The following is a 25,623-nucleotide window of genomic DNA, read 5'->3' on the forward strand; positions in this document are numbered from 1 at the left end:
CACCCTATTCTCTTTATAGGGTTCTGGTCAAAAGTAGTGCACTGTGTATTGAACAGGGTGCCATTTGGGAACCCTCAAATAATGAGTTAGCGGGATGTTGTTTACCGCGGTTTTGTAGTTCGTCCCCGTCGTCAAAGTCAGCCGCCACAGCACTGTCATTACAATCCTTGTCTGTGCAACACAAAATGGCAGGGGACAGAAAATGAGACGACACGGTATGGGGTATCCAGGAGCGAGGGGGTGTTGCGGTCAAACTGGTCAGGTTAAAAGCAAGAGAAGCATATGGGAAGTGGTAGTGTTCATTCAAACAAACGGAATTGCTGATGTAGGAAGCAACACAATCCCTATAGAGATGTTGTAGCTCAAACCCCTTGGCAAATGTACCCTTGTAGCATGATTCTTAAAACTAGCAGATGAAGATGTCAAATGGAAGGAGGTAATATGGATGGTGGAATCACTCTACCTGTCAAACATCGCTCATTGCCATCAGTGACAGCGGCAGCAGCAGTGGTGGTGGGATAAAACAAAGGAGTGGTGGTGGGCTGGTGTTGATGGTTGATGATGGACAAGATGGAGTCGCTCATGGATGAGGTCATAGACTCCTTCCTGGATCTGTCATTTGTGACCCCTGACCCCTCTAGCTGCTCAGGGTCCTGAGACAGGGTTGAGGGGTACACCAAGTCATTCAGTTTGTCCAGGTCATTCAGGGCTGGGGCTAGGGGTGGAGGTGGAGAGAGATGACTTGAGTTGCCTCTGGTTAATGGGGAAGTCCTATATTTTCTTTCCCTTCCTGTCTTTCATTCAAAGGAGAGAAGATTCTACACGCTTCACTTGAAAAGTATGACGTTGATCAATAACTACAGTTTTAGCCTCACAACCTCCGTCAGAGTCTTCCTGCCTTCCAGCAATGTGGTCCTGAGAAACAAAAACATTCTGCAGTACCAGTGTTCTGCAATGCAGCATTCCCCTGACCACGTGGGCAACTCTGCAGAACGGCATGGAGAACAGAAGAGTGGCAGATGCTTATGCTAACAGCGAGAAAGAGTGGGTATGGGTATCAAAATTGCAATATATAGCAATATTATGGCTGAACTCAATCATAGGAAGGATGCCAAGCTGCACACTTCGCAGAACTCTACACGTAATTCCAAGAGTATTGTCTCTGAGGATTTCTGCTGCATTCATTAAAACAATGGTAGACTAAAGAATAAGGTAAAGCATTGTTCACTAGCCTGGGTCCCAGATCTGTTTGTGCTGTCTTGCCAACTTCGTATGGAATTGTCAATCCTAAGAAGTTGGGAAGACGGCACAAACAGATCTGGGACCCAGGCTAATAGTTCGCTAATGATGAGAAAATAGGCAGGTCGCAGCCAAGATGAGGTAGTCACGAGACATCGACCCATCATGTTTCTTACACACGGAACGACGAAAGAGGGACTTGACTTTGTCCTTATCCTTCAGTCTGTTCCTCATAAGGGGAAAGATTTTCAGAGTGGACACTTCACAGTGTGGGACAACAAGGGACAGGGGAGGGAGAAACAGGGGAGAATGAAGGGGGCGGGAGAGAACACGTTAACACACACAAAACAGACATGGGGATAGACAGAAATAGACAAAACACGAGTTTGGCCTTATTGAGGGAAGGATCCACATAAAGAAACATGCAGACACATCCGTAGTGCAACACTAAGTAACAAGTGTTTCTGCATACACTGTCTGTCATAGAAACCCACGTATACTACACAGCCCTCAAACTACACTCTGGCCCTCCAAGCCAGTTCCACTGCATTTTTTAATTGTTCCCCTCTAATCAGGGACTGATTTAGACCTGGGACACCAGGTGTGTGCAATTAATTACTATGTAGAACAGAAAACCAGCAGGCTCTGGACCTCGTAGGGTCAGAGGTGAGCTATCCTGCTATACAGGGTAGATACAGACAGAGCGGCCCTACATCTTACCACTTCAGAAGTCAAGTGTGTATGATGATTTCCTACCCAGGAGACTCCTACACAATGGCACAGCAACAGATGAGCTTCCAACAGATTATTTTTATTCCTTCTCATAGATCTCTGTGTAAAGAGCCTGGGAGGCGGTTCTATCTTGATACAAATAGGAAGAGTCTGTCTTGTAGGGCCGTCAAATAAAGATGTAGCAATTGAGTGACTTCTGTCTCCCTGTCCAATCAGTGGTGGCTGGGGGAGGTTCCCTGCAGTAACTGGCTCCGCCCAAATCTTTCTGTTCTATCCCTGATGACCGTGGCTGCGGGGTCGGCCATGGCGGGGGAAGGGGCCTAGCTGTCACTCTCTCTTCTTGGCCTATAGCTCGTAGCAGGGTGGGTGGGCCTGCGGTGATGGCGGAGCGTGATTGGACAGCCCGTTTCTGACTGGCCTATCAGGGCTCTCAGACGGGACCAATGGGAGGGGATAAGGAGGTCATACTCACTGCTGCTCCTCCGGGGGGAAGTGGTGGACCCACCCGAGCCGTCCGAACCCACGAAGGAGCCGTTGTCCTGGCAACAGGAAGCAGAGGGCGAGGTGGGCGGGAGGGCCTCGAAGGAGCCGGAGCGTGTTGGGGTGAGGGAGCGATGGTGGTCAGAAGAGGAGGCGGGGCCACAACGCTCGCGGCTCCTCGGCTTCATCAGCTTCCTCATCTTCAGGGCGATCCAGTTCCCACGCCTCGGGAAATATAATAGATATGTTAAAATCGATAAAGAATAGAATGAACTTAGTCCCTGATGTGAAAATTGTCTTAAAAATAAACAGGTAAAACTAACTAATACTGTATCCAAACTAATAAATCTTGCCACTGTCAAAGTGAATTGATTTCCTCTCCAAACGGCACTGTACCTCCGTGGGGGTGAGGGGTCATAGAACTTGTACTGGTCCATGATCTTCTCCTCCAACTTCTCCTTCTGTCTCCTCAGCTCATTCAGCTTGTCTCTGAGAGAGAGGAGAGAGAGAAAAACACTGTTTCACACAGAGAGGTAGCATCAACAGAAGAGGTGTCGCTGCTGCAAAGATGGCTGGTGTGTTTACGTCTCAGAATAAACTCTGACTGAACTGTCTCAACCGTCACACTGTCGCACCTGGCACCTTTAAACACCATCAAACCCCAAGGTCGTATTTATTAGGCAGCAAACGGAAAGAAAATGGACTGAAACAGTGAGGGACTACATGTACTCGTCCAATAAGGAACTCTCATTTCCATTTCCCGTTGCAAAGCGTTTTCCGTTGCATGCCGCAATGAATACGACCCAAGTTAAAAGAATGTGAATGTTATATTTCCATACTTTCCTACATATTACACATAGCTTAGTATGTCCCATATGTCCAGAAGATAAACTCAAAATGGGGGAGAATTATTCCATATAGGCCAACGTTTATGCTAGCAGAGAGAGAGGATTTTTTTTTTTTTTAGGTCAGTCAACTTTTTTTTTCTAAACTGGCACTACAGATGGCAGACGACATCAATAATCCATGCTCTGTCAAACTCAGAGGCCCAGTGGTTTTGGTGCTCTAAATATGATGGGATGCACTGTGTTTTTGGTGCAACGGTGCTCTATAGCTGAATCAATGCCTTTTGTTTTGTGCTGCTCTGGAATGCCTTGTGTCCTATGTGAAGCCCATTGTTTTAGCATAATGTGAATACATTCCATAAGTCGATCATTATGAGAAGAACTATACTGTGGCTGTAGCTACTATTGTACAAACTCTGCTCTTATATACTGTAGATATACTGTACAGAGTCTGCTGCTTGTGGTGGAACATCTATTTCACTTGGTTCAGTTAACTTCGAATTCAGTCCATTAACCGCAAGTTGGATTGCAAGGGGTTAAAGCTCTACAACTCGGCCTTCAGCCAGATAGACGGGTCCCTTACATGTGCTGTCTCTGTTCTACGTGGAACAGGTCCTTGCTCTCCATGGTCTGTTCTAGCAGGGTGCGGTTCTGCAGCATCAGGGTCTGGATCTGGTCCAGCAGGTGCCGGTTCTCCTCCTCCAGGTTCCCCTTCAACTGACTCAGCAGCTAGACACAAGAGCACATAGTATATGTCAATGACTTCTTTAATGATAGAATCACTACAACACATCAATCTGGCACTAAAACTGCTTTGAGAGCAAATGCGAATGCGTATATCCTCACATAGCCTCTTCCTATAGTGCTTGGGGAATATAGAATCCAATTACTTTGCCAGCAATGCTGTAACGACCCTGGGTTAATAAGGCTGGAGAATCGACTTTGCCACACGAGCATTCTTCTGTGGCACAGTCGATGGCGCACTGGGCTTCGGGTCAGAAGGTGGAGGGTTCGAGCCGCATTCCCTGACTGTTTCATTACAATACGATCAACAAAACCTTCAACTGTACAGAATATTGGATTTTTTTAGTTTTGATTGATTAAAATTGATTCTTTTAGGTAAATATATTTTTAATTATAACTCAAATTAACCTGGATGGGGAAAGTATTATTAGAAACTGGGTGGTTCGAGCCCTGAACTTTGATTGACTGACAGCTGTGGTACATCAGACCCCATTTCACGGGTATTTTACTGGTCTAATTACGTTTGTAACCAGTTTATAATAGCAATAAGGCACCTCGGGAGTTTGTGGTATATGGCTAATATATCACTGCTAAGGGCTGTATCAAGGCACTCCACGTTGTGTCGTGCTTTGAAAGAGCCCTTAGCCGTGGGTATATTGGTAATTTACCACACCCCCTCGAGCCTTATTGCTTAAATATATCCTTCATACCTCACACTGGTTGGTAAGCTTGGTGCTGGTGATGTCTAGCTGTTGGTACTGCTCTCTGAGCTTGTTGAAGTCGGACTCGAGCTTGGTCTGCTCCAGCTTGGTGCTGTTCAGCAGGGTCTTCATGTTCTTATGCTCCGCCTGGAGCTCCTCCTGATCCTTCAACAGCTGACGGTACGTCTGGTTCAGCCTGGGGGCACATAGAAATATACATAGAAGAAACACTCTGACAAAGTAAGGCGAAAACATATTGATAAGAACGACAGTTAGACAAGCAAAGTTCTCTGAATTCTAGGTAAAAGCTATCGGCCTGTAACTATCTTTATTGTGAGCTTATGTGTGTGGTGAGCTATGCTGTGTGTAGAGGGAGTCTTTGTCATCTTTAGGAGATGCTGTGTGTGTGTGTGTGTGTATGTTATGCTATGTGCGCCCCTCACCAGTCCTTCTCATCCCGGAGCTGTCGACACTCTGAGGCGGTGGTCCTGTGCTGCTCCTTCTCCACAGACATCTTGTCCTGCTCCTCTCTCAGAGCCTTCTCCAGACCCGCTAGTTTGGCCTTCTGCTGCAGCAGGGTTTTGTACCTACAGCAACACACCATCGTGGTTACTTAGAGAGCTTTCCTATCGATTGCTGTTTTCGTTGTTGTTGCATGGATGGGAAATGAGTGTCACAGCCATTGATGAGTGTCTTTGATAAAATATGAACGGGTAGAACCTATATACTCTAGTTCTAAAATCCACATGATTTTTCAAGATCCATTTGACTTGGTGGCACAACAGATATCCTCATTGTTGCACGAGAACATTACATAGCTACACACAAAAAAAAAAGTACTTTTATGTTGAGAGGTGGAATTTAAGCAACCATTACTCAAGCATTCAAATTGTATATCATGAACCATGCCAGAATCAGAATGGCCTCTGGTCCCCTTCCTCTACCTGTCCTCCAGCGTTCTATGCTCCAGCTCCAGAGTGCGGTGGGCGTTCTTCAGACAACCGTGTTTCCCCATCAGGGCCTCGTAGTCCATGGCTTGTCTCTCGTGCAGCGCCGCCAGCCTCTCGTGGTCCCTCAGGAGCTGGTCGTGCACGCCGCGCAGCTCCTCGCGCTCACGCATGGCCACCTCCTTATCACCCTCGGTGCTGGATTGTTGGCATTGGAGCTGAGCGTTCTGGGCCAGGAGTGATGCACTCTGGGAGTTCAGAGTGGACTTCTCCACCTGTGGATGGATAGGCGTGGAGATGATTATTATGCATGAAAAGGTTGTAATTCAAAGGTATGAGTTTATACTGTATAAGATGAAATACTACTCATACCATGTATGAAAGGACTCTATAGGAAGTGGTTCACATTTAACAAATCAACTAAAGTTGCATTCAAACTGCTTCATGTAACACCAGCCTTACAGTATCAGGTTCTACTAGAATGACATTATAGGAGGCAACTTGAGTGGGGTCTGTCCTAGGTATAAAAACAAGATGAATCCAATTCAGAATGGATATCTGCACACAGATTTAACTTCAAAATAAAAGTACTAATTTCAAAATAAAAGTTCATATTTTGGAAGCATTAAATCAGTGTGTGGGTATTTCTGTATTTTGAGTATCTTATCAGTATACTAGGAGTATATTAGTATATCAGGAATGTCGCTCCTCTAACCTGCAGGTTAGCGTTGTGTGTCTGGAGAGCCGTGTTGTTCTCCTGCAGGGAGGCGGTCTGTCTCTGCAGGGCCAGGATCTGAGCCTGCAGGCCGTCTGACTGGGTCTCCAGCTGTCTGAGCTGGACCTGCAGTGCCTGACGCTCTGCCTGCAGTGTGGCATTCTGCAGTAGGGGAGGAAAAGAGGGACAAGTCAATAAAACATAGAAAAAATGTGAAGCTGGTGTTGATCCATAGTAACAGTATGGTTGAGATGGATAACATTTGTATTAACGTGGCAATGTAATGTAATGAAATAATGAAGCGTCTGCTAAATGACTAAAATGTAAAGTAGGTTTGATTTCTATCATCCCATAGTCATTATTGGGAGGCCTTTAAACAAAGTCAGATGCATTTCAGAAAATATAAAAATTGAAATAAGAGCATCAAATTTAGTGCTTAGTCACAACATGATGACATAAAGTTCTCCACTCACGTTCCTCTCCACCTCGATGAGGCGGTCCTTGACCCTCAGCAGCTCCCTGGTGGCCTCCTGGCTCTCCCACTGCCATTCGCTTACCGCCCTGTCACTCTCCCTCTGAGGGGTGGGGCTACGGGCCGCATGCTCCTCCTCCTCCCTCTGCAGTAGGGCTTCGTAGTTCAGACGTACCTGTAGGGGGTCAAGATCGAGGCCATTTTTCAACTTCGGACTTCAATATGCTTTGACAAAGAATTCCAATGTAAAAGTGAATGAATGTAGACAAGGTATAGTTTCCCTTTGAAACAGAGGAACTTTAGGCCAGACTCACAGTCTTGAGCTCTTGACGTAGCTGCTGGTTGAGGGTGGAGGACTCCTGCAGACGAGCCTCAACGGCAGCCATCTTGTCTTCTTTGATCTGCAGGGACCTCTTCAGAGACGACTCCAGCTCAGACTCCAACATCTTGAACCTACTGGGGAGAGGGAAATAAAATAAATGGGGATTTAGAACAACACGTGGGGGAGGGAAAAGTAGACATATTTTTCTGTGTTTTGTCACTGATTATAATTGATTTCCTTGAGAAATAACTCACCAATCTATTGTTGTGTGTATAAAACAGCCATTCACAAACTTGATTGAAGATTTGTGTAACTATCACCCAACCTGGTTTGTGGGGGGTAGACTAAATCAGTTGCATGAACCTCGCTGTGTCCAGTGTTTTACCTGTTGTCTGGAGTTTCCTCGTCACTCTGTGGTGACGTGTCCTGGTTGAGGACTCTCATCTCCAGCTCGTGGGCCAGCCTCTCCAGCTCATTCTCCCTCTGCTGGGTCTTCAGCTTGTCACTCACCAACTCCTACAGAGCAACGACGGTCAGACATATCCGCTTTTTGTATCATCACACATTTCAGTTCAGTGACTCCTCTTGCTGCCATGTAAAGCTCTTGTGACCAATTACTTATTTATCAATTACCTCTTTATCAGAGAGCTGTTAAATCAAACACAATTGATATATATATACATGACATGTGATCTAAATCTCCACGACTTCAAGCTCGCTTAACTTGATCTTTCCATAAGGAAACGTACAAATCTGTCAAGTCAGGCACACTGAAATACATGAGTATCACACATAAGAAGCTAATGCTGATCTGAGTGGCTTCACCTCTCTCAGGGTGACCAGGGCCCTCTGGTTGATCGCTCCCTGCTTGGCCAGCTCTCTGTTATCCCTCTCCAGCCCCTTGACCCTCTCCTCCACCTCCTTCAGCCTCTCCACCTCCTTCCCCATCCCCCTGTTATCATTTCATAGAAATATAAACCATTTATCAGGTGCTTTAATCCAAAGCAATTTACAGTACAGTCAGGGCACACATTTTTGTATATTGTATTGTATATGAGATACATTTGTATACGAGTGCATACTTTTTTATACAGTTGAAGTCGGAAGTTTACATACACTTGGTTGGAGTCATTAAAACTTGTTTTTCAACCACTCCACCAATTTCTTGTTAACAAACTCTTGTTTTGGCAAGTCGGTAAGGACATTTACTTTGAGCATGACAAAAGTAATTTTTCCAAAAATGGTTTACAAACAGATTATTTCACTGTATCACAATTCCAGTGGGTCAGAGGTTTACATACACTAAGTTGACTGTGCCTTTAAACAGCTTGGAAAATTCCAGAAAATGATGTCATGGCTTTAGAAGCTATTTGTCATCATTTGAGTCAATTGGAGGTGTACCTGTGGATGTATTTCAAGGCCTACCTTCAAACTCAGTGCCTCTTTGCTTGACATCATGGGAAAATCAAAAGAAATCAGCCAAGACCTCAGAAAAAAAATTGTAGATCTGCACAAATCTGGTTCATCCTTGGGAGCAATTTCCAAACGCCTGAAGGTACCACGTTCATCTGTACAAACAATAGTACGCAAGTATAAACACCATGGAACCACGCAGCCGTCATACCGCTCAGGAAGGAGATGCATTCTGTCTCCTAGAGATGAATGTACTTTGGTGCGAAAAGTGCAAATGAATCCCAGAACAACAGCAAAGAACCTTGTGAAGATGCCGGAGGAAACAGGTACAAAAGTATATATATCCACAGTAAAACAAGTCTGAAATCGACGTAACCTCAAAGGCCACTGAGCAAGGAAGAAGCCACTGCTCTAAAACCGCCATAAAAAAGCCAGACTACGGTTTGCAACTGCACATGTGGACAAAGATCATACTTTTTGGAGAAATGTCCTCTGGTCTGATGAAACAAAAATGGAACTGTTTGGCTATAATGACCATCGTTACGTTTGGAGGAAAAAGCGGGAGGCTTGCAAGCCGAAGAACACCATCTCAACCGTGAAGCATGGGGGTGGCAGCATCAACTTGTTGTGGGGGTGCTTTGTTGCAGGAGGGACTGGTGCACTTCACAAAATAGATGGAATCATGAGGATGGAAAATTGTGTGGATATATTGAAGACATCAGTCAGGAAGTTATAGCTTTGTTGCAAATGGGTCTTCCAAATGGACAATGAACCCAAGCATACTTCCAAAGTTGTGGCAAAATGGCTTAGTACAACAAAGTCAAGGTATTGGAGTGGCCATCACAAAGCCCTGACCTCAATCCTATAGAAAATTTGTGTGTGCGAGCAAGGAGGCCTACAAACCTGACCTTGTTATACCAGCTCTGTCAGGAGGAATGGGCCAAAATTCACCCAACTTATTGTGGGAAGCTTGTGGAAGGCTACCCGAAAAGTTTGACCCAAGTTAAACCACTTAAAGGCAATGCTACCAAATACTAATTGAGTGTATGCAAACTTCTGACCCACTGGGAATGTGATGAAATAAATAAAAGCTGAAATAAATAATTCTTTCAACTATTATTCTGACATTTAACATTCTTAAAATAAAGTGGTGATCCTAACTGACCTAAGACAGGGAATTTTTACTCTGATTAAATGTCAGGAATTGTGAAAAACTGAGTTTAAAAGTATTTGGTGTATGTAAACTTCCGACTTCAACTGTACATGTGATCCTAGCGGGAATCAAACCCACAACCCTGACGTTGCTAGCACCCCGATCATACCATGGTGACCATTAGCATCATACCTGTTCTCTCTCTCCAGATTAGCCACCCTCAGGTTGCTCCCATCCAGGGTAGAGTCCTGGATCTCTGCCTGTTGCCTCAGCCTGCGGTTCTCCTTCTCCAGCCTCCTCTTGTCTCTCTCCAGGCAAGAAGCCTCCTGCTCCAGGGTCTGCTTCTCCTGACCTAGCTGCTCCATGCGCCGCGAGGAGATCCTCAGCTCCTCCAGCCCAGCCTGCAGGATCTGGTTCTCAGCCTCCAGCTCGTGGACCTCGGCCTCCAGCCGATGGAGCTTCCGGCCTGGAGGGGAGTGGATGTATGGATGGAAGGGTGTGGGGGTGGGGTGGATGGATAGGTGGTTGGATGGATGGGCATGTGCGTGGGTAGGTGGATGAAAAAAAAAAAGTCTGAATTAATATAGGCTACTTCATTAATCACCAATCATCAATTATTAGGTTTGCCGGCATACAGAGCAAAACAATCAACAAGCATATGGATCCCTGAACAAATAAAGTGCATCACATTGCCCATTCAATGCCCCTGTATCTAACGCAACAGAGCCAAACGCTACAAAGAGACAGCAGTACCACAACATTCTCCCAGAAGACCAACCTGTGTTGTCCAGGGCAGCCTGAAGCCGCTGGTTCTCTGTGTCCAGGGCTCTACACTTCGCTTCCAGACGCTCTGTGTGCTTCATGGATGAAGAGAAAGCCCTTGTCTGCAGCTCCGTGCTACTGTTCTCCCGACGTGGACTCTTGTTCTTAGAGCAGGGTGAGGTATCACGAGTCAGAGACACTGAAGCGCCTGGTTGAAGGAGATTGCGGGTGTTGTCTTTAGCTTCTGCTTCCAGGTCAGCCATGGGGTCACTCAGATCGCAAGACTCTCTGTCTTCGAGTTGGCCTTTCTCTTGCTTCTGAAGGTCCATCTTCTCCTTGAGGGTCTCGCTCTCTCGCTCCAGTCGGTCAATCTCTCCTTCTAGGTCAACCGACACTCCGTTGCACTTTGGGTCCCTGTGATGTGATGTGTCTATGTCAATGTCACAATCCTCTTTGATGACCAATTCAGACTGCTCCCAGGAGGTGTTGTCTAAACTGCCAAGGTACTCTCTAACCACCTCAGCCTAATAAACAAGGAAACACGACCAACATTTTCACATGGAAATAGCACCGTTCACTGCTATAGTTCAATAGAGTCGCCGGAATCCGAATGTGTGGGTTGATGGTTGTATGTGTGCTCCCTGAGCAGCTGTGTGTGGCTATTGTGTTCATGTTTGTGTCGTGGTCCCTGGCTAGTTACCGTGTTCGTGGGTCGCTGGCCGTCCCTCCGCATGTGCTCATGGTTATGGTTGTGCTGCGGTCCCAGGCTGAGGTCAGCAGCTCTCAGTTCCTCTATGGTCCTGAGCAGGCTTTGGTTCTCTCTCTCCAGCCGCAGCAGACGACTCCTGGTCCCCTCAACCACCTCCTCACCCAGAGACTTCTGACCTGAACACAACCATCAGACCGAAAGGATGACAGGAATACGAACTAGCTGTTACATAACCTCCACTATGAACAGACACGTGAGATAATGACTGACTGACTGAATGATCTTATTGAAGTTATCCTTTTTGTGCCATATAGAATAGCCCATAACGTTAGAATGATATTTCACGTGTCAATTCTCTTCCCATAAGTTACAACAGCTCCCACAGGGCAGAGGAAGTGGGTAGAAAGAGTCTGTCAGCCTTTACCCTGTGAGTTGTCGGGGCTCCTGGACAGCTGCTCCAGCTCCCATCCCAGGTGCTGTGACTCCTCCATGCTCCTCCTCTGGGCCAGCTCCAGGGCCAGGTTCTCCTCCTGCAGCTCCTCCATGCGCCTCCTGTCCACCTCCTTCTCCTGGGAAGGGTCGAGAGAGAGAGAGAGGACGAGGGGGGAGATGACGTTGTTATTCTAAAGATATTCAACTTCCTATTTCTCGATCTGATCTTCGTTGAACGTATGACCTTTTGACCACGGCACACACATGTCCCCAACATAATCCAAGCATGTATGATCCTCTTTGTCCATCAACCTGTTCCATCGCATGTATCTTCCAATACACATCCTCCCCTGCACTAAGACCAGTCCCTTCCCCATCCTTCCCTTAACCTTTAACCTGTTTCCCCACAATGTTGATATTGACCACCGTTTACATACATGTAATCCACTGCATAATAGTCCATGTTTTCTACCTGTTCCAGGACGTGGACCCTGGCGTTGAGCAGCAGACTGTGTTTCTCTAGCTGGTGTAGTTTATCAGAGCGGGCCCTCCACCCCTCCAGCTGCTGCTGCAGTACAGCCTTGGTCTCCAACAACACAGAGTTATCCTCCTTCAGCTCCTACAAGATGAGACACAAATCAAGGCTGTTACAAACAAAGAAACCCCTGTCGGGTACATGATAACAGCAGATTTATGTCAATTGTTAAATGATGAAATACGTGAAGTATTGTTTGAGATCTAGCTAAGTTTTTTGCAAAGTGCGATAACAGTCATTTGTAAAACCTTAACAATTTATTTGAAATATTAGTAGCTGTGGTGTTTTGCATTCTGAAACGTTCGGATATAAATTTAACTGAGGACAAAATTCACATTTGAAGGTAAAACCGCATTTTGTTTTCAATGTGGCTGTTGATCATGCTATAGTCAGAGTATTGAATGTGTTTCTCCGTACGCTACCGTACCTCCACTTTGGCCTTGTAGAACTCCATGTTGTGCAGCTTCTCGCGGTATCGTCCCACCTCGCTCTCCAGCTTGTCAGCCCTGATGGCCCTCTCTCTCAGGGCATCCAGCTCGTCACGGTACGTACGGGCTGACCGGGCCTCCGCTAGCAACACAGAGTTCTGATACGGACACCGACACGGGAAAGAGTTTTGCATCCATGGGACACCGTCGTGAGGTAAATAAACGGCAAATGTTCTCTCAAGTGGGGAGAGGAAAATGCTGGGAAGTAGCTCCTGTCTTAAAATACATCTACAGTTTAAACAAAACTATCTACACTGTATTTATCTTTGGAAGATTAAAGTCATTGAATTTCATTGAATTTCTGAGAGGTTTCCCTGACCATGTAACCCAGTTGATGTAGAAACATGTTTTAGGCATGAAAATAAATAGGAAATCTCTCATTCTCCTTTCAGGAAAACAGATTGAGGAACTCAGGAGATCAAGCTGCAGCTTTCGTACTGTTGTCGAAAACGGTGTTGAGGTGTAGCCACTGTCACTAGCTAAGCACTAAGGCTTGATCTACACTAAAGCATAGTGTACATTCATCTGAATAATCTCTGATAGAAGTAAGGATACTGTGTGTCATGTTACTGAGGGTTAGTGAGGAGGTCCATGTGTGTGTGTGTGTGCGTGTGTGTGTGTGTGTGTGTGTGTGCGTGCGTCACTTCTCTCTACCTCCTGTTGAATCCTCTTGAACTCAGCCTCCATGTTCTCCAGCTCCTGTCTACAGTCCAGTACCTGCTCACTCTTCTCCTCTCTGAGTGGGAGGGAGGGAGGGAGGGAGGGAAAGAGATGGAGAGGGATGGTGTAAGTATGCATAGCTTTTCTTAATGATGCCGCACAAACGCATGCACGCCACACGCACAGTCCCGACTTCTACCCCCCATCCACTCAGACAGATACAGTAGGTCAAGTCATACAGCCATTATATACAGCTCTTGGAGAAGACATTTAACATGTTCAATTTAATATTATATAAGAGAACCCTTTGAAGAACCCCTTTTGGTTCCCTGTAGAACCCTTTTGGGACCCTTTTTTTTTTTAAAGAGTGCAGATATGGGATGCCTGGCTCCTGCTTGCTTGGCCACATTCCACCACACACTGCAGCACCCAGACCATCACTTCCTCCACCCCCAGTTTCTCTGGGAAGTAGCAACATACTGGCCAGTACTACGGCATGACTATTTTTTAGAACCCTAGGAGAAAAGCTTCTCTCGTACATGTTTTCTCACAAACCTATCACTTTGTTGACATCAAGTGTGCACTACAAACTAAAGCATTTCTAGGGACAGAACAGATAGTGTTGGGTTGCATTATGAGGATACTGTACAGCCCGGGGGCTTGAGTCAGCATATCCCAGTTAGACAATGAAAGCGATAAAAGAGAGAGATGAAGGGCTGAATCAGGTCTGGGGGGTGGCAGAGGGCGAATGTGGGACAATGGCGATGCAAGGCCTTGGTGGTTCATGCCAAGGCAGGCCAGGGAGAGAATCTGGGCCAAACTATCCCCAGACACCTTCTCCTGTATCCATTAAGGAAGACTCTCTCTGTCTCTGTCTCTCTCTCTCTGTCTCTCTCTCTCTCTCTCTCTCTCTCTGTCTCTCTCTGTCTCTCTCTCTCTCACTTACAGAATTTGCTTTCAATTAAGTCTTAAAAAACGAGTTGGTCTTATTCATGCTATTTCAAATGTTGTACAGAATATAAAACAAGGAATTAAGGTGCCCTAGGGTGCTTTTGAGGTCTTTAAAGAAGGCTTACATACAGTATATCCTCTACCGCTGGGTTAGGGAAATGACATATGTATCCTCTAAACACAATGAGCAGTTGGGTGGAAGATGACTCAGAAAGTCCTGAAGCAGTACTGCATTACTGTTAAAATGACAGATTGTGCCTTTCAAATACATTTATGCTTAGCCTGCATTCGAGATCTGTTTATGTCGTCTTGCCAACCCCATGGCTGTCATTGTCATGCCCAGGTTACTTTATGACCACTGAGTGGGATGGTTGGGATTGGGAGTGTCCTTATCTGACTACTCACAGCTCCTGGCGCAGCCGTCTGACCTTGGCCTTGGAGTCGGCCAGCTCCACAGACAGGTGCTGGTGGGAGGCCGCCAGCTGTTGCATGCTGGGACAGTCACTGGGGGACTGGGTGCTGGGCGGAGAAGGTGACGGGGTGGACTCTCTCTCCTGCATTAGCTCTAAAATAGTCTGGGGTGGGGAGGAGAAAAGAACGGAGGGAGGAAAGATGAAAATAGGACAGGAAATGACACTCCTTCACCTGTCATTTCAAGTGCAACTTCCTCCATTTCAAGTTCCTCCATTTCAAGTTCCTCCATTTCATCACAGATCAATATAAAAGTAAATCAGTAACTACTGCTATAAAAGCCTAGTAAGACAATGCTCAAAGATATTCCATTGAAATACATTATCGTCAAATTACAGAATATTTTATGGCACAGCAATATGTTGTATGACTCAGCAAGGTCAAACCTATAAACACTGTGCAGTGTGTCAACAGTGGCCCCTACCTCCAGCTGTGTGTCTCTCTGGCCCACCAGGCCTACATAAGGATAACATAACACATTCATAACCCTTCATAACCCCTCCATAACCCATTTATAACCCCCTACCTCCAGCTGTGTGTCTCTCTGGTCCACCAGGCGCCTGAACAGGGTCTCTAGGTCCTCAGCACAGAGCTCGCTGGCCTCCAGCCAATGGAGGTCCAGTACACTGTCCTGACTGTGGGTAACCTGACCAATCACAGGGAGGAACAGAGAGTTGCAGTCACAATGATTTACAGCACCGTAGGTTGGTGAGGACGGGCTCGTGGTAAAGTTTGCAGCAGAACGAGTGGAATTTGATCAAATAAATCAAACACATGGTTTGACGCCATTCCATTCACTCCATTCTCCCTATATATGTACCTCAAAGCAGTATGTGGAATGATACTGTACATAGGTACCACTCCATGATAAATTACCCTAAAAACACGTTAGTGTGTGTAGTCAAGTATAGTGAAATATTGTGCAGGTCTTTTAGCAGCATCTATGTGTGTTATTAGACACATCCTCTAATGTTGCGAAACACCCAGCACATGTGTTTCAAATGACAATGTTTGGACCATGTTATTGGCAACCAAGTAGGAGTGCCTCTGTGACTAGATTGGCTACAATGGAAGACTGGCAATGCAATGACAGTTTTTCATTTTTCATTGCACACTGTTCCCAATAAGCGCTTGATGATCGTGCTGGGTAACAGTGACAGAGCACTGTGTATTGTTGTCACGCAGACAAGACAACACGTGCTAGAACGTTCCTTTGGTATTCGTTCCTGGGGAATCAGAAAGCCTTTTCATTTAGTTTGCATTGCTCGTGACCTGTTCAGAGTATGTAACATCTAGCACACTGAATCATGTGATTCAATCCCTGATCCTATCACACGTAGAGTACTGTCCGGTTATATGGTCAATCCCTGATCCTATCACACGTAGAGTACTGTCCAGTTATATGGTCAATCCCTGATCCTATCACACGTAGAGTACTGTCCAGTTATATGGTCAATCCCTGATCCTATCACACGTAGAGTACTGTCCAGTTATATGGTCAATCCCTGATCCTATCACACTTAAGAGTACTGTCCAGTTATATGGTCAATCCCTGATCCTATCACACGTAGAGTACTGTCCAGTTATATGGTCAATCCCTGATCCTATCACACGTAGAGTACTGTCCAGTTATATGGTCAATCCCTGGTCCCCTATCACACTTAGGGTACTGTCTGGTTACATGGTCAATCCCTGATCCTATCACACGTAGAGTACTGTCCAGTTATATGGTCAATCCCTGGTCCTATCACACTTAGGGTACTGTCTGGTTACATGGTCAATCCCTGGTCCTATCACACTTAGAGTACTGTCTGGTTATATGGTCAATCCCTGGTCCTATCACACTTAGGGTACTGTCTGGTTACATGGTCAATCCCTGGTCCTATCACACTTAGAGTACTGTCCAGTTATATGGTCATCTCCAGCAAAGAAAGATCTAAAAAATCTCCAAATGTCTCCTAACAGGGCAGCCAGATTCTCTTCATTGATCTAACCGTATGAATATTATCCAAATGCATCAGAATCTCTCATGGCTTCACGTTCAAAACAAATTACTATCCAGTCTTCTGATTTTCTTTAGGAATGTTCTATTTTTTAAAAACACACTGCATTTTTCAGTCCAGTTATTACATACTAACAAAACACATAACCACCAAACCAGACAGGCAAATTCAGGGCAGCTAAAACAACCTAACCCAAGGACAAATCGCCTTAAATCTACAGTTTTATATAGAGGCATAGCTGAATGGAACTCTTTACCAATCCATATTTCTCAGGCAAAAAGTAAATCCACCTTCAAGAATAAAATAAAACAACATCTAATGCAATAGACCATATGACTGGACAGGAAATAGAAAGCATCAACTGAATGTTAAATGTGTTTCCTGTCAGGTATTTGAATTGTCTGTATTGTCTAAATGTTGAATGTTTGTGAACACTTGATTGTGATTGTTTGTAATGTCTTGTTAATTGGTGTTGGACCCCAGGAAGATTAACTAGCGTTACGGTGTTAGCTAATGGGGATCCTAATAAAAATTACAAAATGACCTATGACCTTAAGTTCCATGTGAACTTCTATTACTTGGGGGAAATAATAACGTAATTTCTAATATGAACTAAATACAATGTTCTCCTAAATAAATACATGTGGGATAAATGTGATATAAAAGCTAACCATGTAGTCCTTTGTAGCTCAATTGGTAGAGTGTGGTGCTTGTAATGCCAGGGTATTGAGTTCGATTCCCGGGACCACCCACATGTAAAATGTATTTACACATGCCAAATGCATTTATTATGTTGTTGTTAATTACTAAAAGCCTGATGGTTATACAGGACCTTTAACGTATTACTGTAAAATGAATGTTTCTAATGCTTTTTAAAAAAGGATAATTATTTCAATCACAACACAGTTTGGTGCATGTTGTTATAAACAGTTTGCAAATGGCTAGCCTGCCCTTATCATGTCCTCAATGACTAATACTTCCACATAAGAGAAACATGCATGTTACTGAATGTGGAACAAGCTAGCCTGAGTCCCAGATCTGTCTTGCCGACTCTACTGCTGTCATTGTCACCCACAGACCAGGGACAAGCGCAACGTGGAACGAGATACTCTACCTCTTGGATATGAGCAGCTATTGCTGCTTTCGTGTCAAAGTCGAGAGTCTGGATGCGTTCGACGTACTCCTCTTTCTTCTCACACTGAAAACACACAGTGGGTATAGTAGATTAGGGTCTTAATGAGTGTGTGTAGCCTAGCCTGGGGGACAGACATCCTGTTGGTGAGGTGAAACAGGGGTCCCCTTCAAATCCTCAATTATGAGCCAGCTAAAACAACATCTTTCCATTTGAATTTCAGACAAATAAAAGCAAGCAAACACACACAGTGACACACAACTACACACACAGTGACACACCCCTCCAACTCCTCCTACCTGGACAGCACAGCCCAATAAGAGAAGAAGTAATTTCTTCATTTCCTCCAAACTTTGCTCTGAGGAGAAAACCCCCAAAATACAACCCCCACATTAAATTCAGATTAAAGGAGATTCAGATGTAGTCTAACAGGCTGCTGTGTGAATTTGGGTCACTCATCAGGCCAGAGCCTGTCACCAAGGCTAGCACATCTATCAGACTGATGGTGTGCATTTGAATTACACATCTGCTGAAGACACAGACAGCGAAGGCTCTCAAAGTCTGTCTTATAGGAGTTTTGAGGTCAATTTATAGGGCAGCATTGCAAATTAACTGGTCTGGTTTGAGTTCAGTTTACTCATTTGAATAATTATATTATGTCATGGTATGTCATGGACAACAAATGGAAGGATGATACTGCAAACTGTATGATGGTGTCAATCATCTTACAAACTGTACTTAATTATGCAGCACAGATACAGTTGGTATTTCTAGTCTCTCAACAGACGTGTGTGACTGGCAAACCAAGTCTACAAGTAGGATCTTCATTTGACCACTTTCTCATAGACGGAAAAGAATCCTGCAGCAACAGGAAATGTGAATTATTGTGTGGATTATAATTTATGAACATTTCTGTAATGGTTGATAAAAATGTTGTTGGGGCAAATCAAGTCGGACATTTTTAAGTGGATATGAGCAACTTTAAAAGTCTTTAAACATTGAATACAATAGAAGTTCGACATTTCCGGCAACAACAGGGTGATCAAATGAAGATGCTACATCTGTGGAACTATAGTAGAACTGTACTTCACATAGAATTCAATGGCCACCGGTAGAATTCAAAGGGTGTACTGCTCTCTCTTTGGGTTTCTCAACAGAATGTAAGACGGTGTGGGCATGGTGGGCAAACACACCACAGTGAGGAGTCCTGCCAAGCAGCAACACGCTGGGTAAGGGCATCATGATCAGCTGCCTCAGAGTCTCCTAGGAAAGAGAGAAAAGGGGGGATGAAAGAGGGAGGATGGGTACAGAAAAGGACAACGAAAGAGTGAGACAGGAGGACAAAAAAAAAACACTGTTGGGATCTGGCCAATGCTATCTGAATGAGTAGGGTTGGGATTGTATAGTCAGGCATTTAAATGTGTCGACTTGGTGCCAACAGACGGAGAGGGATCAGAATGGCTGTAAGAAATGGGCAGTTTCTTTGGTGCTTCTTTATGCATAACCCTTTCAGCCTATAACGCCAGTGGTGCCAAGGCACTTTCCAGTCTGGGGAATTGTTGACCAGACCTGAGTTCAAATAAAATATTTGTATTTTTTTTCAAATATGTAGCACATTTTATTTAGCCTGCGTCGAGTGCCAGGTGGGAGGGGTTTGCACTTCAGGGACTATTCCATTGGTTCCAGGGTAAGCTCAATCGAGCACAGCGAAAGTATTGGAAAGACACTAAATACTATTTGAACCCATGTCTGTTTGTTGGTCGCTACAGTGGCTAGCTAGGCTAATGTGGTGTGAATGTGTAATGCAGTGTTTAATTTCCCATTGGGAAAACCAGGCCCCCTCTTACGTCCAGGAAACAATTAGTAAAGTCCCTAGTAAGAGAGTTCCAGTCTGGCGAGCCATGCAGCTGTGATGCAGTAAAATCAACCACTGTCATCCAACCAACCAGTACATTTTTCCAGTGACCGCGACCCATTTCCAGTGAGGAATGTTCAAGGGACTGGGCTCTGGGGTCACTTTGATTTCCCCCTCGAGCTAAAATCTGATTATGAAGTGAAGTCCATTTTTCTGACTGCGGTTTGTAGCAGAGTTGAGGTAAAATCATCTCTTCAACCAGTGATTGGTGCACTACACACAAAATAAGACTTGGATAAATTTGACATAGAGATTACAGCTGCAACGTTGCAGCTGAATATGACAAAAATAATATATCTTTAAAAATCCTGTCGCAAAATGCACAAATCTAAGACTAACACAAACTAGGCCAATTCCATCCCAAAATAATTATGTTTAAATATGACAGAATTTGAATCTGTCCTGAAATGATAGTGTCTGGGAAACAGACTCCATTTCATCTTTTGATCAAGCATTGTAGCCTACATTACTGCAGAGAGCGAGAGGAGAGCTGCCGTCTTCATTTGCCATCTTAGCATACCTCCCAAATTGCAATCCACTCCTTTTTGACCGGGGCCCATAAGGGATTCTGAGGGGAATTCATTAGATATCCTGATTGTTCTTGGTGTTTCTTTCCTGTTTTTTTTTTTTTTTGCAGAGCAAGAATCCAAATCAAACCCTTGGGAAAGTAGATTGCTGGATAGATACCCTTTACGTATAAACTACGACAATATCATTTCAAAAGACTATCATTCTTCATGTATTTTTCTAGATGATATACTGTAATGACACACTGTGTGTGCTGTATGATGAGGGTTTGTACAAATGCATGCCCTGTAAATAAATACAGACACTAGAATAATTGTGTTTCATACAAACAAACTAGCTAAATTCGGTTTCAAAATGATCTCCATACTGGAAATATAACAATATAAAGTATGTCTCGGGGCTATCACACATTCACACTGTACTATATATTCTAACCCACTGGAAGAAAACCTTAATTCTCTATTTCCCAATCCCTACTGATCTTATATCTGTATAATTGCTCTGTTTTTCATCCAAACCGCAGCATTAGACAGATAGACAGTCGTGACTGAGAGGGACTCTCTCGCTCTCCCTACCTAACGACACACACTGATGGCACAGGCATTACTGTAGCCTACCTAACGACACACACTGATGGCACAGGCATTACTGTAGCCTGCCTAATGACACACACTGATGGCACAGGCATTACTGTAGCCTGCCTAACGACACACACACTGATGGCACAGGCATTACTGTAGCCTGCCTAACGACACACACTGATGGCACAGGCATTACTGTAGCCTGCCTAACGACACACACTGATGGCACAGGCATTACTGTAGCCTACCTAACGACACACACTGATGGCACAGGCATTACTGTAGCCTGCCTAACGACGCACACTGATGGCACAGGCATTACTGTAGCCTACCTAACGACACACACTGATGGCACAGGCATTACTGTAGCCTACCTAACGACACACACTGATGGCACAGGCATTACTGTAGCCTACCTAACGACACACACTGATGGCACAGGCATTACTGTAGCCTGCCTAACGACACACACTGATGGCACAGGCATTACTGTAGACTGCCTAACGACACACACTGATGGCACAGGCATTACTGTAGCCTACCTAACGACACACACTGATGGCACAGGCATTACTGTAGCCTGCCTAACGACACACACTGATGGCACAGGCATTACTGTAGCCTACCTAATGACACACACTGATGGCACAGGCATTACTGTAGCCTACCTAACGACACACACTGATGGCACAGATGTTTACATGGTGGATGTGGTGATATTTAGGGCAGTCGTCTTAAGAAGAGCCTGGTTGACAGTCTGGTGGGTGGCCTGGTGGCCGACCAGATCAGGCCAGGGCCGTGGACCAGATGTCCTCACTTAGAGGGTATTAACCCTTCCCATCATGCATTTATTGAGACTGTGAGTGTGTGTGTGTGCGTGTCCCTTCCCTAGAACGAATGTGGTTTGACTTGCCAATCTTTCAAACTCAAATGTTCCACACAGTATAAAAGGGAGGAATGTTTAATGGTGGAAACTTAACTAAGAGGGAACATCCAGAACTGCAACTCACTAGGTAATAGGTTTTGATTTGACGGATGAGAGCGGTCAGGTTCAGAATCCTCTGACTGGGGTCGTCGTTCACTTTGTTGACGCTCGGAAGAGTCGCTTTGGGATTTCTGAGGAGAATGAAAACATTATAATAACGTTATAGCAACTTAATTACAACAGCGTATTTTAGCTACAGCCACAAAGATGGTCAAGTGTTACCGGTGTGATTTCTGAGGGAAATGAAATGACATTAAATGTAAATGCTATTTCTAAGATGTATTAGATGCTATTTCTACAGCCAAAGAGGTGGTGAGTTATGTGGTAAGCCAGGTGCTATAAATATATAGTACATCTGACTAAACTTGGCTTTAACTCCCATCAAACTTGCTTCTAGCTCTCTCTCTCTGTTTTTCCCTCTTTTTCTGCCCCATTACATCATTCCCCCTGTCAGGCTCATGGCATGATGAATTCACAGCCAAATGGTAGCTGCTCTCTAGCTATAGCATCAGCCTGCTCCACTCTAGCCTGGTCCCAGATCTGTTTGCTCAGTTTTTCTAACTCCTATGGTCCTTGACACGTGTGAGTTGGGAAGACAGCACAAACAGATCTGGTACCAGGCTAGCAACACTCCACTCAAGCACCTAAAAGAGCCCTCCCTTCACTCATCCACTCCCTTCCCTGCCATTTAAATTTCCCCAACGACTGGCAATCTGACTGACACAGTGACCTAAACCTATTTGGCAGGATGTACCCTGGTATCTGTCCATGGCTGTATTCATTAGTCAGCAAATGGAAGCAAACATTCCAAAACAGGGAGGGACTACCTGAACTGGTCCAATAAGAAACACATATGTTCGATTCCCGTTGCAAAATGTTTTACTACTGTGAGCCCGAATGAGGATGACCCCAGTCTCCTGTAGGTCTCTGAGCCACTACTGTCTCCCTCCCTGCCACCTGTCTCGCTCTCCACATAAAACTAAACACTATCAACAAGCCCCTAATCCAGAGGGTCTCCATGCAATCCAAGGGATTATCCTAAACCTAACCCACCGGCAGGCCCCAGCATTGTGTGTGTGTGTGTGTGTGTGTATGTATGTATGTATGTGTGTGTGTGTGTGGGGGGGTGTATTGTTTTTTAGCCAGACTGTGACAGACGCTCTTATCCCCAAGAAGACAGGATATGTATATTTGTTTAAACCTCTAGTTATTTGGGGTCCCTTCAAACATACCACATTAGTCCTAGAAATTGATATTACACACCCAAAAAGGTACCTCGGGTTCAGAACTAGGCTATTTCTACCCATAATAATAGTTGTTCTATGGGGTTATAGTGCCTTTTCATTGGACAGCTTGGGTCTAACAAACTCCCCGCCACACTGATGACTGTCTATCAGAGGGGACATCAGTTTGTGATGATTAGGTGGGTGATGATGATAATTCTCCCAGCCATAAGGTACCCCAACAATAAGCTACTCAGTAAGCTCTTGAAGACTTCCTTTAAGACTTTGATGGTTATGGACCTATTTTGTCCCAGATCTGTTTCGTAATGTCTTGTCAACTTCGTCGCCATCATTGTCACATCAGCAATGGGAGCTGGAAAGACTGCACGAAGTGATCTGGGACTCAGACTCAACCTTTTCTGGAAACCAATTAGAAACGTTACAGTACATATTCTTGACCGAGACAGACAGACAGACAACAATGAACTCCTTCAGGGCAAGTGAGTGACAAAGCACACACTGTTGTGCAGCATCGACTAGTTAACAAGAACTTCAGCAGCTCTGTGCTGTGTTAGTAACAGCTGTATCCACTAGCCGACACGCAGAAACAGACAAGAACACAACTTCATTCTGAAAACAACAAATATCAGGCAGAATGACCCTGACCGACCCAGCACAACTTAGAGCTCTAAAAATAGCATTCCTAAAATGCGGCTAAATTCTAAATTCTGAGAGGACTGGAGTACAAACAAGTTAAGTGTTATATGACTTTGTACATACATTTTGTTTTGCATGAAGTTGGCAGCAGAACTCACTCTAATTATAGCATGCCCAAATGGAGTCAAAATGGAGTCAAAATGGGAGTCAAAACAGCCTGGTCCCAGATCTGTTTGTGCTCCTCTTAAACTCCACTTCACACCAAACATGACAACGACTGACAAGGAGTTAGCATGATAGCAGAGAGACTGGCCCTAAGACTATAGTCAAAATACAACCAAGTTAAATAGCCTATTATTATGTAACTTCTCTCCTTATTAGCATGGATGATCACAGCAACATTATGAGCAACACTGTAGCTTGCGGTCAGATGAGCAGAAGCGGGTGATAAGCCAATCATTGACATCGGCGGTGTCAAAATGTGTCAAATTCCAGCTACACTAACTGTTTTATCTGGACAGTGCTGCTCATTGGCTTGGATTAGGCTACACCAGGCCGGCATAGAGCCAACTTCCTTATTGGCTGCAGTGCATAGGGCAAAATGTGCAACTAAACAAAACAAAAAACAGACTAAACTTACATTTGAAACATGATCTTGTTCAAAACGACCCCATCCAGTAACTCGGAATAATCCAATGTCATGTTCCCATCGTTTTGCCCAAATGTCTTCACCTAAACAAAACAAAAAATAAAAACATCATTATTTGGTTATTAATATGAAAATCAACGCCAAGGACATTTATCATAGCTACATTTTTAACATGCAGAAGGGTACTTACCCAAATGACAAGCGGGCTGAGCATAAATTGCTCCAGATGGGGAAGAAAAACCTCGCTTTCCATCTTGATCGATGTCCTTGATGATTGATCGATCCTTTATCAGCAAAACATATTGGATTTGATGATGACTTCTGTAGGCGTCAAAAGAGAGATCGTTTGCTTGATAAACAGAGAACACTCTTTATTCAAACATTCGTCCTATCCCTAGAGGTGAATGAAACGCAGGACACAGCCACTGTCATTGTGGGAAAGCCTGCAGCATTTCTTGTGGTCGGCAAAGATCCCGTCGCTTTAGTAAAACTATTTGAGAATTCAAGTAGCTCCCTGCTGCAGCCGCAGTGAGACTGCATAATAAGCCCCGTACGCACTTTTGTCGCTAACAAACTAACATGCTACATCATTTGTTTTGAAAAGATGTCGATATGTAGCCGTGGACACGCATTGTTCAAAAAAATTCCATTGGCATTTCCCCCGCAAATGTATTCTGTCACCTACATCCCTTGTCAGGTCCATTCCCTGCTGCTGCAAAGACATCTGCAGGCAGTCAGGTGGCACATACCTAACGTTACCTCCCTCTTTCTCTCCACTCCTCACTCTCTTTCCCGTACAAAAACACATGCACGCGCGTATCAGTATCCACCACCTACAATTTGACGTTCTGTTGCGGGACACTCAACCTACGAGTGACGCAGTGCCGGGAAAGTAGCTACACAAAATGTGCAAAAAAAGTTACAATGATCCCTCACTCTGAATAAATCGTATCTGTGTACCGGTCCGTATCTTTGTCATGACAAAACGAGACTGATAACACACTAACCTCAGTCAAACCATCGCACATTCCTGATGCCACCACCCATATCAAATAATCCCGAGTTGGTGCTAATCCGCAGGAGCAAAAAGTGCTAATAGAGCTGTCTAAAATATCTTTGACCTTAATCTGTTGCCATGACAACGGCACCCACCCGCCCACCCCACCTTCTCCATCTCCT

The 25,623-nt window shown here is 44.7% G+C and overlaps 1 protein-coding gene across 6 annotated transcripts in view; it reads right to left on the minus strand.

Moving 5' to 3' along the window:
• LOC112230245 (girdin) overlaps positions 1–25,555 on the minus strand; it is a 28,123-nt gene extending 2,568 nt beyond the window's left edge. Inside the window, exons 1-29 of one of the 6 annotated variants that reach the window (XM_042310725.1) lie at positions 25,452–25,555; positions 24,635–24,765; positions 24,436–24,527; positions 21,941–22,046; positions 19,100–19,169; positions 18,206–18,264; positions 17,889–17,972; positions 15,298–15,417; positions 14,706–14,875; positions 13,344–13,425; positions 12,629–12,787; positions 12,139–12,285; positions 11,659–11,803; positions 11,226–11,410; positions 10,542–11,049; positions 9,956–10,229; positions 8,023–8,149; positions 7,583–7,713; positions 7,190–7,331; positions 6,877–7,050; positions 6,404–6,565; positions 5,686–5,963; positions 5,185–5,328; positions 4,751–4,937; positions 3,880–4,025; positions 2,848–2,940; positions 2,444–2,676; positions 464–715; positions 106–171 (exon numbers count right to left, since the gene is read on the minus strand). In XM_042310725.1, coding sequence (XP_042166659.1) covers positions 106–171; positions 464–715; positions 2,444–2,676; positions 2,848–2,940; positions 3,880–4,025; positions 4,751–4,937; positions 5,185–5,328; positions 5,686–5,963; positions 6,404–6,565; positions 6,877–7,050; positions 7,190–7,331; positions 7,583–7,713; positions 8,023–8,149; positions 9,956–10,229; positions 10,542–11,049; positions 11,226–11,410; positions 11,659–11,803; positions 12,139–12,285; positions 12,629–12,787; positions 13,344–13,425; positions 14,706–14,875; positions 15,298–15,417; positions 17,889–17,972; positions 18,206–18,264; positions 19,100–19,169; positions 21,941–22,046; positions 24,436–24,527; positions 24,635–24,697 — 4,399 coding nt within the window. In that variant the 5' untranslated portion in view covers positions 24,698–24,765; positions 25,452–25,555. The other 5 variants (XM_042310726.1, XM_042310724.1, XM_042310727.1 and 2 more) reach the window with 5 other exon arrangements.
• Between the last annotated feature and the right edge of the window lie 68 nt (positions 25,556–25,623).

Source organism: Oncorhynchus tshawytscha, linkage group LG32 (assembly GCF_018296145.1).
Source record: "Oncorhynchus tshawytscha isolate Ot180627B linkage group LG32, Otsh_v2.0, whole genome shotgun sequence".
Classification (NCBI taxonomy): Eukaryota; Metazoa; Chordata; class Actinopteri; order Salmoniformes; family Salmonidae; genus Oncorhynchus; species Oncorhynchus tshawytscha.